The 19982-nt window shown below is 41.3% G+C and overlaps 3 protein-coding genes across 3 annotated transcripts; 2 read left to right on the forward strand and 1 right to left on the reverse strand.

The window, feature by feature from the left end:
* The first annotated feature begins 2928 nt into the window (after positions 1 to 2928).
* LOC138049387 (uncharacterized) lies at positions 2929 to 10454 on the forward strand. The gene is made up of 3 exons (XM_068895641.1): positions 2929 to 3586; positions 7516 to 7606; positions 9348 to 10454. The coding sequence occupies exons 1-3, from the start codon at positions 3289 to 3291 to the stop codon at positions 9622 to 9624; spliced, it is 666 nt and encodes a 221-aa protein (XP_068751742.1). The 5' UTR covers positions 2929 to 3288; the 3' UTR covers positions 9625 to 10454.
* A 1516-nt stretch (positions 10455 to 11970) lies between these two features.
* Positions 11971 to 16851, reverse strand: LOC138049385 (double zinc ribbon and ankyrin repeat-containing protein 1-like). Its single transcript, XM_068895639.1, has 2 exons — positions 15310 to 16851; positions 11971 to 13089 (listed from the first exon to the last, which is right to left on the reverse strand). Exons 1-2 carry the CDS (start codon positions 16712 to 16714, stop codon positions 12119 to 12121), a joined length of 2376 nt encoding a protein of 791 aa, XP_068751740.1. The 5' UTR covers positions 16715 to 16851; the 3' UTR covers positions 11971 to 12118.
* A 178-nt stretch (positions 16852 to 17029) lies between these two features.
* LOC138049370 (uncharacterized) lies at positions 17030 to 18793 on the forward strand. The gene has a single exon (XM_068895620.1). It carries the CDS (start codon positions 17261 to 17263, stop codon positions 18335 to 18337), a length of 1077 nt encoding a protein of 358 aa, XP_068751721.1. The 5' UTR covers positions 17030 to 17260; the 3' UTR covers positions 18338 to 18793.
* Positions 18794 to 19982: the final 1189 nt, after the last annotated feature.

Here is a 19982-nt window from a genome sequence, read left to right on the forward strand (position 1 = left end):
TTTAAATTCTCAGGCGCAATTTTAAACTTTCCTTTACCATTCATACGAGACTTTTGTTAAGCCTGTTTTGATGGACATAAGTGGTATATATGCTGATGAGAAACGAAAAAGGACACTAAAGGTTCGTTTTTTTTTTTTAATTCACAATTCTGGAATGAGAAGGGTCAGAATTTGAAATGCGTGGGTGTTTTTCATTCCGCATTCCTATTTCGGATTGGACAGAACGCCATTCCATCCATTCTGCTCCCAGGGGCAGAATGAATGGAATGTTGCGAATGAAAATCCAAGATGGCGGACGGCGAAATGAGCGCTGCGGATTCAAATACGTCTCTACCGGAGAGAACATTGCTTCTAATTTCATTATAACAAAAGTACGAGGTTTTTTTCAATGATGTTTCGTACAACAACAACATATAGGAATGCCAAAACATTCGGCTAATTCAAAGCAGTCTCCCTATTTTCTTCTTCCTCTTTCAATTTACAGGGAAAAATTGCTGCGATAACTGCTGCAATGGCAGCCTCTTCGTCAGCCGCCATATTTGTTATGCAATGTTGACATGCCAGTACCGCACATCTCGACGGGCGTCTTTTTATGCAGACAATCTGAATTATTATTCCGTACCAACCATTCTTACTCCATAATTGTGGATAAAAAAACTCGCCCTAAAATGTACCTCGTATCTTACAATCTCCAGTGCTGGTGTATGACTTCCCCGAGCTTTCTTCTGTCACACGTTTGTTTCTGCAGTTGCGTGTCGTGAGATCTAACTTGACCAATCAGAGAAGACGCAGATAAAAATGAGCCAATCGCAACGCAGAGCAAATGTGTGCAGCCAGCGCAAAACGGAGAAAAACGCGTGCGTGTTTTTCCCCTTGATTGGCTAAGAACGTAGCGTCGGATTTTTTAGCCAATCAGATAATGAAAAACTAAAGCATCGCGAATCATGAATTTCCTTTCTACACCCGCATAAAAGTGTTGGAGTCTCGTAGCTGAAATGACGACTTCCGTCACAAATAAATAGAAAAGGTGATATTAGTCTTGGAATTTAGTAAGTAAAATATTGTAGTCGTGCAGAATTTTTATAGATTACATTGTGACGAGTTTTACAAATAAATCAATTCAACGGCCCAAACAAATGAGTTTTCAGTATCTCTTCGTTAGACGCAATACTAACCGTTCTATCTCGAAGAACATTTTATGTGGCAATTGAAATAAAGCCTACAGTCTCTCGAAGTTCACAGACGTCTATCGTTTTCGTTGTCGGATTTCAGAGGAACTCGTAACAGTAGGTTGGGCAAACACAGCTTAAATTACTGTAACCGTGAATGTACGGGATTTGTCCGAATTCAAAGCTCTATAACTCCGCTGCAAAGAGGCAAATTTCAAAAATTTTAATATATATTTTAGTCATTTTATTGAATATCATCCACTCGACGGAAAATCAAATCATTGCACAAGGCGTAACGGTCTGAAAATTGGATATTAGAAATCTCATGTCTCTTCAAATTTCCAGGAAATTTCCATAAGTTTGACTGCAAGGGTTTATATTAAGTTTACAAATTTCGTTAGCGGTCATGATAGCTTGATTCTGATCGCCATACTTCAAGAAAATAATCTCAATAGAAGTGCGTTTTGAGAGGTATAAGCTATTCTCGCTATCCACGACCTTCAGACCTTTAAGGATTCGTAATTGTTCAAAGTCGGCAAAATTCCCGTACATTCGCTGTGATTTAAGCCGTGATTACCCCCCCCCCCCCCCCCCCATCAATCAATAGGTCGTCAGAATCCGTGAAAAGCTCTTTGCGAGACGGTTCGATTGTCTAACAATTTGCGGTGATTTCAGTAAGCATAACCTTTGGTAAATGAGAACAAAGAGCTTCCTTTGAAATGACGGCTAAACTATAGAATGCACGGCCACTTTTGAAACAAGTACTTTTTCATGCTCGGCAGTCAACTGACGAGTCGCCGAGCCACCCAAAGATGTGCTTTACTCGTTCGTAAAGAATGAATTTCACTGTCGAGCCGCCGAGCAACTCAAGGATAAACCCATGCTCTTGAACTGAAAGAATCGAGCCCTGTTCAATTGACAGCGCATCATGGGAAACGGTTTGATGACAGTCGACGATAATTAATCGAGTCATGAAGTGTGTTTGGATGAGCTTTTCATGTCAGACCCTCTGATTAAATAAGGAAACAGAGTAAAACAAAAGTTCATGAAAACAATGTAAAAAGGAACACCGGAGAGATAAAGTCTTAAGCATGCGTAGAAAAGATGTGAACCGAAGAAGAAAATATTCGTACAAGCTCGCCGGAATTTCTTTTCCTCAGTCAAGCGCAGGGTGGGCGGAAAACGAAGATCTGGAAAACAGAGACCGAAGACCCGGAAAACGAAGACCCCAGAAAAAATAACATACCAAACAGCAAATAACAAAACCCATCATTCATGTTATTTAAAACGATCGATAAGCTATCTATTGTGAATTACGGTAGGGTCTTCGTTTTCCACACACCGTAATTCACAATAGATAGCTTATCGACCGTTTTAAATAACATGAATGATGTGTTTTGTTATTTGCTATTTGGTATGTTATTTTTTCTGGAGGTCTTCGTTTTCCGGGTCTTCGGTCTTCGACTTCCACACACCCGTCACGCGCATTTACAAATGAGAAGGCTTTTTGCCTTGCGCCACACGCGAAGAAACACCCACAAAGTACAACCGGCGTCATCATTTGACGGATTGTGATAATGAAACCGGTTACAGGTCACTGAACCATTACGTGGGCAGTTAAGTTAAAGGCATCATTTGAGACTTTTTTGATGTAATCAATTACTTTGCTCCTCAAATGCATCATTCAAGCCTTTGTTTACATTTCTAGATGCATTGTGTAGATATTAGCATGTAATAAGACTCGTTTGTATCAATAAACGCTGTGCATAAGAGGCGGGAAAATTAGTGAGGTCAGTGCTACACCATATCCGATACTTGGTTGCAATATGAAATGATGTACCTTAACTCGTAAGATAAGCATAGCATGCACGGCACGGGACGTAAGTGGCCAGTTGATGGAGCTAAAGTCCCATTAAAACTGTTTAGCATTATGTTCGTCCTTTAATCAGTTGCAACAGTGTTACGTAATTTAAAGGAGGAAAATTAAAACGGAAAGGAGAAGATCAAATTCTGTGTTCCCTTGGGGCGTACGCCACGAGCTGGCCAATTATTGGAAGCCGCAGCAGCTCGACTCGTCTTCAGTTTGCTGCATACAGCGCATTTCTTATTAAAATTAGCCATGACAGCACAGGAACGAAGCACGCGCTATCCTTATCAACAACAGACCACTGTGCGAAAGAAAACAACATCCGCTCCAAGGAGACCGACATTGACCGTGGGAACCGAGCCAACGGCTGAGTCAACAGTTACCGCGACTAGAAACTTGCGTGGGCTAAAGAGCGATTCAAAGTTGATTGGAAACAAGAAAAGCACATTTTCCCGCTCTACCATTGGGAACACTGCAGCCAGTGTTTTAAGGATGAGTGCCTTCAACACAACTCGTCAACCAGTTCCTGAAGGATTACCTTCTTCACAAGGTATGCTAAAATGACACTTTCCCGTTTCACCTTAGAATTTTTTTTACCTCATTGGCATTTCCGAGATCACAATTTTGAATTCATTTAAGAGTAACTGGGCTACAGAAATCCTCGGCGTAACGTTTGTCCTAGTTGCTTTCACCTGAATCAGGGCGGATTTTATAATGACAAACAAAACTACCGATTTTCAGCAAATAATATCGTTGTTTCGTGGTGTCGCCCTCGTAGCAGTCGTTGTTTACTGATTTTCTAATATTGGCAGGTAAGGGCTTTAAAGTAACCTATTCTACCCTTGTGGGATAAGATCGAGGTGTCTTGAGTTTCTCAAAATCTCAAGACTGATTCGTGATAATTCTGGACAAACCCCAGACTGATAATGAAGAAGACGCTAGTGGCGTCTACATGGGACAAGGTTGTTAAGTTGGGTTGCAACTGTGAGTGATGATTGACGCACAGTGAGAGTTATAAGCCGAGTGTTAATAGCACATAAAAAGCTCCGGTGCCATGAGGATCTCAGAAGTTTTGTCATTTCACTTTCTATGTCGCTTGTGAAATGGGCTGGCTGGAGTCGAAAGAAGAAGACTGAAAATAATAAAACTGAAGAAGTTAGTGATGGTAAAACGTCGAGTGGTTTGTAATTGGTTAGTTGTACGACGGAAGTTAACATATGAAAGCTATATATAATTATTTGAACTACGGAGAAAATCAAGTTAAGATGCTAATCATTGCTTCGTTCAAGCCTGAATTTTTCTCCCTTCGATGGCTTGACCTCGGTATAAAAAGAGCAGTCATTAGATAGCAACCTTCTTACGTGACAGTATTTGAGGACATGCAGGGAAAAATAACACGGAACTTTTGGTTTTCTGGTCAATGTAACTTTTATTTGATAAGCGTGAATTGCACTGGTAACAACGAATGAATACCAACTATTTTGCTCATGAAGAAAGGTAAAATCCAACATTTCGTCCTTAGCTTCTTGACAGAATGCCTGCAAATTAGGTTTTGACACCTTCAGTGCAATGCAGCCTGACCAGATATTCGCAACTCGTCCTCGTGCTGTCAAATACAAAGATGGCGAAAACTGAAAACGCTTTTAAAATCGAGTCGCTCTGGTTAAGAGAGGTTTGGATCCGAGATATTCTTGTCTGGAAAGCTCGTTTTCAAACCTTTAAAATTATATTTTTTCTTCAGTCGACTTTACATTTCGCGGGGAAATTAGCCGTGCGTAAATTTCTCCCCGCTGGTGGAAGCGTAAACACATGTTCATAGTTATCGTATGATTCACCTCTGTCGCCTGATTTCGCTTCTTGATCGACCGATTTTTGAAATATTTTATTGGAACCTTATGTTTAAAAGGCTTTTCTTGATTTTGGAATAATTTTTTTCTTCAAAAAGCTTCCGAAGTGCTCTGTCGGCATAGCTTTGAAATTTCAGCCTTTAGCATTGGGATGCAAGGTACCAGAATGAAAATTAGGTTTTGACACATTCAGAGCAATCCCCAACCTGACCAAATATTCGCAACGCGTCTTTTTGTTGTCAAATATAAAGAAGGAGAAACCGAAAGCCCTTCTAAAACGTGTCCCTCTGGTAAACTAAAGAGAGACTTGCATTAAATATATTCTTGTATGGAAAGTTCCTTTTCAAAGCTTTAAAATTATGTTAATTTCTGAAGTCGGCTTTGTAGTCTTTTCGCGTTGAAATTTGCCGACTCAAAAAGAGTTGTTTTATTACGGAGCAATAAATTGTGGCCGATAGCCTAACAGAACTGTTTTAGAGCAACATACACAAGTTAACAGCAAGAGGAATTCTCTGTGATCCCACAATAGAGGAGGAACCTTGGCCAACAGGGCTCGACTTTACTGTACTTTACACGGTACCGGACGAATTTTCTACCGGTTGAAAAATTATTTCATCCACAGGACGTAGCTAATTACCATGTACGACTACGATGACGACAAAACTCGGCCCATTTTTAATATAGGGCGGTCTGCGGGGCGGGAAGGTACATTTTCTTCAACACCCGGAGTATCGGCCGATGTACCCGGTTTCAAGTTATGCTTTAAACACGAAGTTAAGACGCACTATTAAAGGTGTGGTACCTCAGCCGCAGGCGGATGATTTGCCAATCAACGCTGGACACAGACAAAGGTCTGTCATAATTTGTGCAATAATAAAGCTCCTAACTGGAATATGTCCGCAATATGTTATACGATGTTATCCGCCTTTCTTCACGCCTGGTCACTTTTTTGCTCTGGTAAATGGGACCTTAAGATCTACAACGGAGGCGTCGACGAAAACGTTACCTCAACCAATAACTTTGCTCTATCTTTCGTGATTAGTCCATCTTTTAACGTCCTACTTTGTCGGCGATGTATCCTAAAAACTAGCAGTAATCTCGGATTATTGAAGTGCGTTCGACAGTCGCTTAGTCTGTATTTCCGTAGGGTTTTAAGCTAGAAAACTAAGCATGTGACAAAAAGAGACTGTCTTTAGATCGAGATTCTCGCAAGAATCTACTCGAGGGCGCTCCTGCAAACTGCAAAAGAATCTTCGGGGCAGTTATTTTGGTGTCTCTTACAGGGAAAAAAATCTCGATTCCTTTTGGCAAGACCACACAATCACCCAATCTGGACAAAAGTAGGAAGCTTTCTCCTTCGAGCAAACACAATTAGGGAGCTTAAGCGCGCGAGTTTTTGAGACGCGGACGGCAACTGGAGGAGAACATTTCGAGTGCCAGAACAGCGGTGTCTCCTAGACTTTAATACTAATCATCTCCAATGAAGGAAAGATACTTAGCAATGTAAATGTGGTTGTGTGAAGACAAGTTTAAAGGAAAAACAACTCACTTCCGGTTGCCGTCCGCGTCTCAAAAACGCGCGTGCTTAAGGCTGGTTTCCAAATAATCGTCCCTGTCGCTAGAATCGTCTCTGTCGCTTGAAAAGAGCTTCCCGTGGTGAAAAACGACAGACGCGATTGAAGCGATTCTTGCGATACCTTGGTTTCCATTAAATCGTTTGTATCGGATCAAACGGTAAAAAAGACTGGCACTAGGAATTTTTTTGCCGACTAGTCGAAATTAAAATGGCGGCAGTCAATCGAAGAAGAAGACTTTTGGCTTGTTATTTGCTTCTCCGTGTTCAGTTTGCGAAGAAGAAGAGAGAGAGAGAAAATCGAAGAAAGCATCGGTTTTGGATTCGGCCGATATATGGTTCTTCTGTTCTTATAATCCTTCGAAAATTTGTTATAAAGACATTCATACCGCTGTATTTCTTACATAAATGTAGAGGTGTTATTCGAGTTGCTTGCCGCCATTTTGAAGCGTGTATATGGACGTGAAGTAAGCAATCAGGTGCATCATGGGATATGTTCCGACGCTTCTGTCGCTTCTATCGTTTGAACCCGGTTTCCATTAAAAATATGCGATCGCTTGAGAGTCTTTTCCGGTCGTCTCTGTCACAAGGATAGAACTCGAGTCTATCTCGGACGACTGATCGTTTCTGTCGCAAGGATCGTCCCGGGATCGTCCCGGGTGATCGCTAGAGCGTTTCCATATGATCGTCCCTGTCGCTTCCAAAAATTTGAAGCGACAGAGACGATTCTAACGACAGGGACGACTATTTGGAAACCGGGCTTTAAGCTCCGTAATAAATTAGTACGAGCGATTTCAGAATGAAAGGTTTGTTGTATTTGTACGCTCATGTTGTGTTGTCGATTTCACGTCGTTTTGGTGCAGAGTACAGTAACTATATGTGCTAAAATGCGTGCCGCTCGTACAGCACGATTATTTGTCCACTTTTAACCAATGATAGTCAGGTTTTGTGGCTTTCTCGTTGACGACCGCGTCGTAGATCTTAAAGTCCCCATTCAACTCACCGTGGAATGCTGTTAGAAGCTTGTTCTTTACTATAGTGCTTTTATCTCCATTTCAGGCTTACCGAATGGAGTATTGGTTGGAGGACTCGTTGGAGGATCGACAGCTATTTTATTGATTGGTTTGCTTCTCTTGGCATTGTACAAACGGTAAGCGATGCTCACTTACACGGGGACGCCGGGGACTAGGCTAGTAGCATAAATTGCGGAATCGCATAATTATGCATGATATAATGCTTAATTGCATACTTATGCATTTATAAATTTCATATTTAAGTTCGAGTTCGCTTCATTTAAAATAAAAGTGAATTGGGAGCCACAAACTGCCTTTTCTCGCTTTCCATGACGCTAACGACAATTAAGAATCATGGAGGAACTGAGATTGGCAGGCAAGGCTTCCTCTTCAGGTGACGTTTTTTAGGGCTCGACTGTTGAGATATGTCCAGGTTTGACCCTAATTAGATGCACGCGGATTTCAATAAGCGTCACGAAGTGTCCCCTTGTTCTTTTCGCCAACTTCAACATCACTTGTGTCTCAGAATACAGACAATTTATGTCACAAAGTGTCCCCCAAATGCTGCTCTTTAAGTAAAGATTAACTCCTGCATTTTTACCCAAAGCTAAAAATAACGCTAGCCTTTACCCTTACCTTATTGTTGAAAATAGGTAGCAAATGCTTAGACTTAAAGGTACACCTTGTGTTGGATGTCAAAATTGGGCGTGCATCTAATTAGGGTCAAACCTGGACATAAGTGCAAGTGAGGTCGATAAACAATGAAAAGGAACGCGTGGCGAAGCCCAAAAGACCCTGCAGGTTTGCATGGGAGGGTATCGCCAATAGCTCACTTTCGATATATTAAAATTCAGTCCTAAACAAAAGACATCATCTCGAGGCTCTGGGGAATAAACTCATACAAATCCTTTTGTTTAGGACTGCATTTTAATATATCGAAAGTGGGCTATCCGATTCCCGAGAAAACCGACCAGGGACATATTCGACAGGCCCCATCAACTTATAAGCGTTTACGGTTGAAACGTGTGCTTTTTAGATGCGTTTTCTTTTCTCATCCGCACCAAAGTGATACAAACTGGAGGCTGTCGAAAACGGCTGCAAAAGTGGACGCTTTCGAACCGACGGATAGTTTTCGAAACTGCTTAGTTTTAGTGCGACTGGCCAAAACGGACTCTTCGATTTAAAAATATTGACGTCTGAGCGTAGAAAACTTTTGAAACCGCACAGCTGTGGATAAAGGAGATCGGAGACTTCACAAAAGAATAGCGTAAAAAGTAATCCATCGATGCGAGAAATTTTGGTTTTAGCTGTGACGTAATTAGCGACCGTCCGTCCGTCCGTCCACCCCCTCTATGTATGCTAATGTGACCAGTATCACGTAAAAATTGCCACCTCAGTGAAAGGGTTTATATGGTTCGTATGTGCAAATATAATTGCTTTTTATGGACTGTTCGAAATGATTTTTCACTGAAAACCCTCTCCTAAAAGATGGGCAAAATATCAGGGAAACAATTTCAAGCAATTTCAGAACGGCAGTTGGAAAATAACATCGAGGAATAGAGGTTTGTGATGAAGATAAACATGAGCCATGATTTTGAATGCCACGAACTACTTCGTGGCCGTCTTTTTCGCGTTGTTAAAATGAGATATTCTAAGCCACATTGTTAGGAATAATTACGTCCAGAAAAATTAATTAGTTTCATAGTTGTTTGAGGAACCATGTTTTCAACCGAATGAAAGTAAGATAAAAGTTTTGAGCATTTTCGAGCGTACTTGTGTGGAAAGCTGAAAGCGATACGAAAATGTTACTGTGGATGAATAACGTTTTGCCTCTTTTACGCCGGGATGAAAATTTTGTCTTGTGTCTTTTTTTTTCAGCCGCAAGTCAAGTGGCCTTGTTCTTACCCAAAGCATCACGGATACGTCTTTCGATAATCTGGGTTTCAACGGAGGACGGAAAATCTCCGAATATATGGATTTAACCGAGCTTGAACTTGTTCAAGTTCGAGTGACCAACACAATAAAACGCAAAATATCGGCCTTTACCAAAGAAGATCTAAAAACGCGTCGTATCTCTTGCGGAAGGCTGGAATTAGTTGAGGTTCCCGCTAATTCCAATATCGACAGTGATATATTGTTAACAACTTGGGTGTGAATGCTCGAGGGGCTGAGGACACTTTCTGGAAAACTTTCTGATTGAGTCCGAGAAGTGAGATGGAAAACTAAGATCTACTTACACTGAAAACTCAGTCGACCTTTACGAGACCAGTGCAAGCAAAACAATTGCAAAGTTTCATGACTTCAGAACTTTCCCTTTTGAAGATACAATGAGCTTTTTATCACCCTAAATATTCCCGAGAATGTTTGGGGCCTTCGAGAAACGTCCCCTAGTTAATTATACGCATGCGTAAAATCCTGTACTTATGTCTCAGCTGTCCTCATCAGCGCATGAGCGTTCTTATGCTCGTACTTGCGTCGCAAGTAAACAACAAGATTAAATTATATAGCGACGCAGATCACACATGTTTAAAAGTTAATTTCTTTACTAGAACGGTGATATGTTGACGTAAGAAAGCGCTGTGACATTTTTACTTTACTTCTGTGGCAAGCTCTAAATGGTTGAATGATTCCTGTAAATAGTTTTTAAAGTTCAACCCGAAATTCAGACGGTAATGAAGTACGTTCCTTCGTTTAACTTAGAGCGCTTTCCCTTTCGTCAGAATTGGTCGGCCAAACCCGTCAGTTTGCAAAGAAAATGCGACAATTTGAAGACACAATTGCATGATAATCCCTCGCATTCTTCTGGAGGAGTGTATATCATCCTCGAAGATTGCTAACTTGAAGGCGATGTAGAGTTAGTTCTTCGAAATGCCCGGTGTGGCTGGCCAGTTCTGTCAAATGGAAAGCGCCCTTAGTCTTTGTCTATGCCGTTTTCTAGAAAAGCGAAAAAGCAACTTTTTCTATCGAATAAAAAAAAAACCACAAGTACGCAGTTTTTCCTTATCATCCTACGTTATTTAAACAACATTAGAGAGATTTAGGGTGCGTTCGATTGACCGTAATCCGGAATAGGAATATAAGGAATATAAGTTAGAAATCCTTCGTTTTTATGGAGATTCACTTTAAAATTGTCAAACATCTGCTAAAATGCTATTTTAAACATATTTTTATTATCCTTGCTGCTTCGAAACGCGCCAAACATACCGTTTTCATCATCAATCCACTTATTATTATTCCGGAATAGGGTCAATCGAACGCGCCCTAAGCATCACGTTACGAGAACGGCAAAAGTGACCACGTGACCATGATTTTCCCGCTATTTTCTACGTTTGCCAGCTGTCGCTTGCCGTTTCTTCGAGAAAGCAGCCATTTTCGCGTTTGCCGTAAAGGTGAAATTTTCTTCTACATAAGAAGTTGTTTGCGGAAAAAAAGTACACCAAAACCATTTTCCGGTATGCCAAAGGAGGAAAAATTAGGTTTCATGGTTATAGAGTTCATAACCGACTCCTTGCCGCAATTTTCTTCATGAACTTACGTTGACTCTCTGTTGACCGACACAACAGCTTCATCGAAACTCTCTTGACGGGTAAGGATTTTCCTTTTTTATGTAGCGCCTTTTTCTACAAACAATGTTTAAAAAGACTCTCGAGTTTTGTTTTTGCTTTTTTGGTAACTAAATACTCGAGTTGCTGTGGGTCACGCGAAGCTTAATTCAGAACCTTCTCCCTATTTTACGTGAAACGTGTAACGACAAGCCGACGTTTGCTGATTCACGTAAAGTTGATGCTAAATCTCTCTATTAACTTGATGAACAATTTGTAAACACACGCACACCATTAATCGCCAGCGAAAACAAATGGTCGCTTGACAAGAAATCTACACAGAAAACTACGTATTCTTTGCCTAAAACAACTAACAAGCCTTGACCATGTTTTGTTGTGTTATAAGGCGCGCAAGGAAGAAACGAGAGCTCTACTTCTTTCTGTGTCGTCATCGATTCTTTGGTTAGTAACAGAACAACGCAAAGTTAAGGCTTTTTTATGCGTTACTGCGATTTTCATAATTTGCGGAATCTCAACTTCAAGCGCTAAGCGCTTGACTGCGTTTTGATTCCAATCAATCAAATTTCCGAACATAGCCGAGAAGATCGACTCCACCTTCGGAAAGTAAACTGGAGTTTTTGTTTAGTTCAAAGATCGGATACCATTATGATATCTTTTTAGTGGTTCTTCAGTAAAAAGATCCATTCAGATTCCATCGCTAGCCATCGGCGTCGAGTCCAAGATGATGATTGGTGGGTTACGTCACGCATCAATTGATTTCGGCATCCGTGGTTCCGGGCCAACTCTCGGCTTGGCGTCGGAATAGGCCATTTCCGAGTTCATGCCTGCCTCCTCTTCAAAGCGAGTCTAAGTGCGAAGTTTTTGTTATGAAAATTAGTTTCATTCAGATGTAAAGTACAACTAATTACCATCACAAAAACTTTGCACTTAGACTCACTTTGAGGAGGAGGCAGACATGAACTCGGAAATGGCCTATTTTGATTGATGGAAGTCAACACGCAGTTTGGACGTTGGCGCTTAATATGAGATTCCGCAGAATTATGAAAATCGCAGTAATCAAGTCTCATTTTTCAATGAAAAATTCTCCTACAATTCGTCTTCGTCCACTATTGTCACCTTCTTTGGCTTGGTTAGTTTTTGCAGCATTTCATCTCCCACGCTTGCAGTAAACCTTTGTGCTACACTGTCTAACCCTGTGTCCATTGCTAAATCATACGCCGTTTGTCCAGCATCATTTGAAACACTGGTCCGCGCGCCCAATCCAATCAAGACATCGATGCATTTGAGACCGCCTCCCCCCAGCTGAACCGCCTCGTGGAGAGCTGTATTTCCTTTGCTAAGATTCTTTGCGTTCAATTTAGCGCCTGCGTTTACTAACAGTGGGATAACGTCGGCATGCTTGTTTATAGTCGCAACGATTAGAGCTGGTGTGCCGTCTGCTGAAACACTCTCTGGATTGGCACCTTCGTCGAGCAGTCTTTGCACCTCGTCTTCGCTTCCTTCGCCTTTCGCGCCGATTTCCTTCAGTAACAGCCTGTCCTCTTCGCTTAGTTTATCGCTGTTATTTTCCTTGCCTGTCCTTTTTTGCTTCTTTCCTTTGGCAGTTGTCCTCAATCCACTTTGGTTCGGTTTTCTTTTGGCGCGCAAATCTTCTCTGCTAGTTGATCCAGACCTGTTGAGATTCAACGCTTTCAAACTCGAGGCAAGAGCTTTCGATTTTGCCTTCCAAAGCTCTTTTCCATCTCTCCTTGCAAAGGTGAATGTCAGTGTAACTTCCTCGCCATTCAAATCCTCATGAATCGCCGCACTGATAATTTTTCCGAGTCTTGGTTCGCCAATGGTGGAACGAAAATCTGGGTTGTTCTGCGCATGTGCGCGAATGTGCGAACAGACATGATCCATTTGCTGTCTCCAGAATCCCTTTCCTGGACTCACCCCGCCCAGCGCTGGTCTTCGATCTCGAGAAGCCTCTAGGCGGCTTCGTTCCTGGTTCTCAAATTCAAGCTGAGCTTGAATGGTGGTTGCGGATGGGTAGAACAGTCCTACCGTAGATGTTGCTGAAGAGAAAAAAGTTGAACTGTCATGAGGTTATTGACATGGAATTCACATTCTCAAAGAACGAGGAGGTAGTTATGAGGGCAATGAACCAATAGGGAACGGACCTTAACCAACAGCGACGGCAACGAGCATATTTAGGGGGCAAAAACAATAGCGTTGCACGCCCTGCACGTGCGTTTTTCCCTTTTGTCCATTTCTTTGCCGTCGTCAGCAAAACAACAACGTGAATTGTTATACCTCCCAACTCAAATACGTTTTCTGATTGGAGGAGAACGTGTCACGTGTCATTGGTCAAAACTTCATGACGCCCTAGGGCAACAACAACTTGAACTTTCGACTCACACGTGATCAGGGTCGTGCACCTTTGAAACGGCGGCAAATCTGTACGCCAGCCGACGTCAAGCAAATAATTTTTATCTGTGTATTGTTCTATTTTAAGTTGGAAGGTATAACAAAACTTCGCCTCGGGGAACATTGAGGGTCTCGGGGAAACAAAACTCACTGTTTCCCTTGGGGCCAGTCATTAAGTGCTTAATAGCTAAATTTGAGGTTTGATGAAGAACGTCAGCACTTGAGGATAAATTTTCATTTTCTCCCACAAATTAAGCGCCGTTCCGACCAGTGTCATTTTTGAAGAACTACCACACCCTTGTCATATTAAAAAGGTTGAATTAGTCACGAAGTGATTACAATAACGCGAATTTATATTTTGAGATGAAGATCTCTTTAACGTCGCCGTCGTCGTTGCTTAACAGGGAGTTTAGGAAACCACGACGGCTACAGGGACGAAAATGTCACTTCAAAATATACGTTTGAGCTATTGTAAGTATTTCGGGATTATTCAATCTTGTTTATATGATACAATATGTGCGAAGTGTCCTATAACTGGATTGGTATGGACGGATTTGAAGTAAAGGGCGAGACTGAAAGATTCACTGTAGTTTGTCCACGTTGTCCTCAAAACCTCAAAGTTGGTAATTTCACGTAGAAGTTTTGACGGGTACGGGAGAGAAATATTAAAAAATGTGTGCCGCACGTGCGACACGATCATTTCTTCCTCTTTTAACCAATAATATTGGTTTTGTTTCCTCAACCAATAATTTTCTTGCTTTGAGGCGTTGTCGTAGCCTTTGCCATTTTCGTTGCTAAAACTCCCTTCAGTGACAAACAGTTTGGAAGACATGATGGGGCAAGACCATCAGAAAAGAAGTTTTAAGAGGAAGGGTCAGAATGAAACCTGCGACTGAATTCATATGTAGACAACGAATTAACTGGTTTTATCACCAAATGCGCATGCCTCAGAATCATGCTGCAATGACAAGCTACATATGGCTTTCATGTAGGCCTGCTTCTTAAAGTCTTGCAGATAAGCCATACTAATGGCGACAAGCTTCATGTGACTTTCATGTTGAAATTCTTGCCAGCCTCTAGGTTCTTCACTGGTGGAGAAACAATTTTTGGAGGTGAGTTCAGATCTTTGACCTCAGTTCCCCCCTTTTGCCTTGGAAAGCAACCGATATCCACAGGTTACGGGTACTTAAGACCATAAGATTCACCCTAATTGGCCTAGTTCCCGTCAGCGTTAGAAAAGTGTCGATTTTTAAACGAAGTTTTACGGGAAAATAAACAATAGACCAAATCGGCTTACTCAATATCGTACCCAACTCAAATCCTTTGAGAATAAAACGTTTTATTCCAGGTATTTCCATATCAATAATCATTAAAATGTGAATATTACATTATAAGGCAAATACATGTACAATGCACAAAGAATCTTAACCCCGTATAATGGACTCTTGGTACCTGCCATTGTTTCGGGTAACTGCTTTGAGTGACTTCAACAGATGAGGGTACATGAAATTATTTGTATAATGACAATAATTCCTCTTTCTATTCATATTAAAATAAATCTAAAGATTAGATGAAAAAGCAAGGATAATCTACTTAGAAATACTGGTGTCAACATGGTTTAGGAAGCATTAACTTAAACTAATAATAATAATAATAATAATAATAACAAGAGAGAGCTTTTCAATTGTGACTGCAGTAAAACCAAAACCAAACCAAGTGCTTACCAATTAAACTACGGTACTCAACAAATCTTGAACCGTAGTAAAACCAAAACCAAAACCAAAGCAATTGCCTGATTACTTTTGACACTCAATTGAAAACCCCTCTAATATTATTATAATTAATAATATTAATATTAGTAATAATACCTTTATCTGCTGTTTCTGCTGGTGTTGAGGGAATAGAAACGGGGAGCCACGTTGCCGAGTCTGATCTTCCCACAGTGTTACCAATGCTTGCTCTCTCAACTATCGTACCAATCACACTTCCTGAACTTTTCTGGGAAATTCTCGGTGGAGGTTCAATGCCACAACCACAAGAGTTGCAGAACCTGGAAAATGCACTGTTGGAAGCGTGACACTGAGAACAGATCAGTGGGCTTTGGTAAGCCTGTGGTTTTGCACCACACCAATCACAAAAGCGAGCATCGCTGCTGTTTACGCGAGAACACTTGGAACATGTCATGACACTGCTGATGGAGTCTTTTGGGAGCGGAGGAGCACTTGTTCCAGTATATATCTGCTTAGAATTATAAGGAAGCTTGGCTTCACAGGTTACACAAACTTTCAGATCAGGTGGGTTCCCTGTGCCACACACTGTGCACATCAGCTTGTGCGCTAGTTTCTTGGTTGCCTGTGGCTGACGTTGAGGGGACAATGGTGATTCACAGATAATGCAGTTAGGGGTGTTCAGAGGCACCATTGAGTGACAAGAGACGCACATGCCGAGCTGTCCGCCCTCAGGAGGAGCGAGTCTTGATGATGGTAAAGGAGGAATAGGAGATCCACACTCTGAGCAGAACCTCGCATAAGGATCCGATGGTCTGGGTGCCATACAGTATATACACTTCAAATAATCTGTTTGCTGCTGAATCCTGCTCAGTTGTGTTTTGTTTGAAGGACTTCGTTTCTCTCTAAGCTCGCCATCAACTTGCGCAACTGACTGATCAAAGGTGTCCACAGTTGCTTGATTTGAGCCAAACCTTGACATTGTGAATCTTGGCTCCGTCCTTGGCTTTCTGTAATCTGCACCTTTCACGTCTTCCCAGTCCCCGGGTGTTGACGTTCGCAATCGCCTTGAACTTCTCTCCGCTCCCCAAGCCTGAGAAGTTTCCAGCTTCGTCCCTTTGGAATTATCCAGAATTTGACCAAGCAAAGAACCAGACGATTCCCTCAAGTTTCCATTGGACAAAGACATGCTTTGGTGAAGCTCTGAAACATCATCTCCCGATTCAACATCTGGTTCCTCTATCAAGAAAGTCTTTGTAACAATAGAGCTTTCTCTTGTACCATCACTCGAAGTAGCCATCGCTTTCACGGTTCGTTTCCCTGGCCCCAGAACAAACGGTCGGTTGTACTTGTAAGTACATTTGATCCCAATCTGTTTAAACGGTTCGGGCTTCATTCCGTTAACGGTGTAATAGATCAGAGTGCCGGGTGTTTCCGAACGAAGTTCGATTGGAGTGTGAGTATCGATCATGTTTTTCCTCGCAGTACCTCCCAGAGGAACACGTAACGGCATAATACTTGGTACCTTGATCATTCCAGCCGTCATCTTGGAATCTTTCTCCACCACTAGGGTACTGCCTTTTTTTAGCTTGTCTGTCTAGAAGATCTTGTAACAGTCTCTGCAAAAACTTTGCAGCTTTCCTATGAGTTGTTTTGATAGAACGAGAGACGGTTCTTTCCCAGAAAAACTGGAGACTAATCTAAATCCAAGATCACAAATGTTTGAAGGGAATTAGAGCGATATTTTTCGCTCAAAAGCTTTTGCCCTTTTGGCCGCCATTTTAAATTCAAGCTATCCCAGCGCACTTTTCAGGCCTGGGTCAAAACATTTTTCTGGTTTCCATAACAACAAAGAAAGTTAGCACGCCATGTTGAAATACAAACTTTGTGGTTCAAAAGAATTAATTTGTAAACAACGTAAAGTTCACAGCTTGAAACTGTTGACATTTTTGGAAAGGTAGAAGTTGTATGATGCTCTCAAGACAGAATTATTGGCGATCGAATTGGCATCTGATGTTAAAGCTTAAATTAATGAAGTTCTTTTGTTAGTAGTGTTGTTGCACGCAGAGAGATCGTTAACGAAGTTCAGTTGATGTCTTCAAACAACAGCCCGCCAATGGAGGGTCTGTGGTTTCAAGATACAAGAACTGGGTGCGAGAAGCAAGCACATTATTTTGTGCAGATTCGAAAACTTCAAGATGAATTAATTCAACGAGAGCAACACAACCTCATTCACGCTATGGAACGTTTAAAACAGCTGTCTTACCCACGAAAGCGGCAAATGGTTCGAAATGCTGCTGGATCCGATTTCTCGTCAACACAACATTTCCCAGCCAGAAGTTTAAACTTGAGGAAGGAAGCTAAATTCAGAGCTCAACTGACAAAGGAAAAACCTGATTTAAGTCCTATTTCTGGCCAGCCTTTGATGCGAAAATCAGGAAATAAGAAAGAAGAACAAATATACGACAATTTCTTGGTGATGCCTCGTCTTTTGAACGACAAAGACATTGCAAGGATTATTAATCACGCGAACGAGATTTCTCCATCTGAGCCTTCTAGATATTTACTTCGGCCACAGTTGCCTTCCATTCCAAATGTAGGACGAAAGACAAACTTGTCGGTTGATAACAGACTGAGGCTTTTGTCACTTGCAGAGTCTGAGTTTCCTGAACCAGAAGAAGGGATCAGAGTAGTTAGTGGAGCAAGGAAATATTTGCATTCTTGTAAATCAAATAACAGAGAGAGAACTCCTGCAAGAAATAGTTCACGCTTAGGTGCTTCTAAGGAAAATTTAAACAAAAGGAGCCAAAGCAATGTTTTGACCTTTGATGTAGACCCAAATGATCCTAGCTTGTTTTCTCATTGTGTTGGAGATAAAAAACAGGAAGATCAACAAGACTCTACACCTTCGCCACCACCCAATTCAAGGCCAAGCACAAAAGCCAGTAACTTTACACCCGAAGTTAATCTGCGAGTTGATAGCCTGTTGGATACTACAAAGAAATTTCCTGCCATTGTTGTTTTAGATGCAGAGAAGAAACTTGATACTGAAGACAATAGTCTTGTACCAGCAGCAAATGGAACAAGTGACTCAATTAAGTGCAAAGAGGATCTTAGGATTCATGTTAGTATACCTGTTGAGCAGGTGATGGAGAGCCAGTCACCCTAATAGAACGACTGTGCCTATTGGAAATAGAATAAATAACCATATCAACCCCAAGCTACAGTATACCGGTACCATATATAAGTAATAATTTATTTATTATCTTCTGCTAGTCATGTCAGAGTACTTGGTACCCATTCCCCTCCATCGTGACTGTAGCGAACCTGTTGGTATATTGTGAAAGTGTATGTCACTAATATTGTGTATGTTAATACTTCTGGAATGATGTGCAGTCACAATGTTTAGGGCGTACTCGTGTTTGCAGGATTCTCAGAGATAAATCCAGCAGCCTCCAAAAATCTGCAACCATTGCAACCACTCAGTTGGCAACTTAGCTCCCTACTTCATTCATTAAAAAACGTTATCCCCTTTCTTGCTGAAGAAAAACTTTAAGTTGCTAATAACATTATTGTGATTTAGTTTTAAGAGTATGAATTAAAATAAAAATAGTTTAATAGTAATTGTTTCATACAATGAGACATTATTTATTTTTCTGAACGCTCCCTCATAGTGCTTTTAATATTTTAACCAATTCACTCGCCATTCACCCTAGGACACTCCCAGTTGATGAGAAAAACTTCTGACGTTAGACAGAGTAAAATCTCTTAAGTCTCACTCCCAGGGGTCAATGGGTAAACCATTGACTCCCAGGGGTTCTCCATTGACAAGTAAAATTGTCTGGCGTTAGACAGAGTAAAATACTAAGTCTAAGGCCGGTTTGGACGTCAAAGGATTAATGGAGGGGACATAGTTTTTGACAGGTTAACCCAGTCACTTCTCAGGTACCATAGGATACCTCCAGTTGACAACTCTCACTTCAAGGGGTCAAGGGGTGGCAGGTACAAACACAGGTCACAGGTCACAGGTCATTGTTTTATCAATACAGAAAGTATCCTAAACATTCATAAATGCTAACCTTAGGCTTAATTAGGCTTTAAAAAAAATTTTTTCAAGGTTAAGGTTAGCTTTTATGGATGTTTAGGATACTTTTTGTATTGGTAAAATAATGACCTGTGACCTGTGACCTGTGTTTTGTACCTGCCGGTCAATGGGTTAGGTGGTCTTTTGAAGGAAATGGTGAGAGCTGTTAGTGGTAGTTTCTGGATTCTATAACTTTTGGAAGGAATGTTAAAAAGGTGATAAGTGGTATGCCTTGTATTGGTCAAGTGGGAAAATATCCCGGGGGGGGGGGGGGACTCCCATATGAAACAGACGGGGATGCTTGTCATCTCGCTTAGGGGTGTAAATTTTGGATTTTGGTCTCGCTTAGGGTGTTCCGTGCAAAGAGCCAATATTTTAAGCCGCCAAGGTCTCGTTTAGGGTTCCGCAAAGAAACACAGAATTACGCAAAGAGAAACAGAAGTCAAATTTTCTTTTTAACTTGCTTTTAGGGGTCAAAATTTCCTTAAGCCATGCCCAGATTAGTCTCCTTTAGGGGTCACAAAAAGCTTGAGCCACGCCCAGATGGTCTCCTTTAGGGGTTAAATTCAAAATTTCCGACAAGCATCCCCGTCTGTTCCATATGGGAGTTTCCCCCCCCCCCCCCGGGGAAAATATAGGCAATTCTAGCATAAAATTGTATGCAAATCAGGGACTGCTTAGGGAACAGAAATAGAAACTCTAAAATTTGCGGTTTTCAATAAATGGAAAG

The sequence above is a fragment of the Montipora capricornis genome, chromosome 5 (assembly GCF_036669925.1).
Source record: "Montipora capricornis isolate CH-2021 chromosome 5, ASM3666992v2, whole genome shotgun sequence".
NCBI lineage: Eukaryota > Metazoa > Cnidaria > Anthozoa > Scleractinia > Acroporidae > Montipora > Montipora capricornis.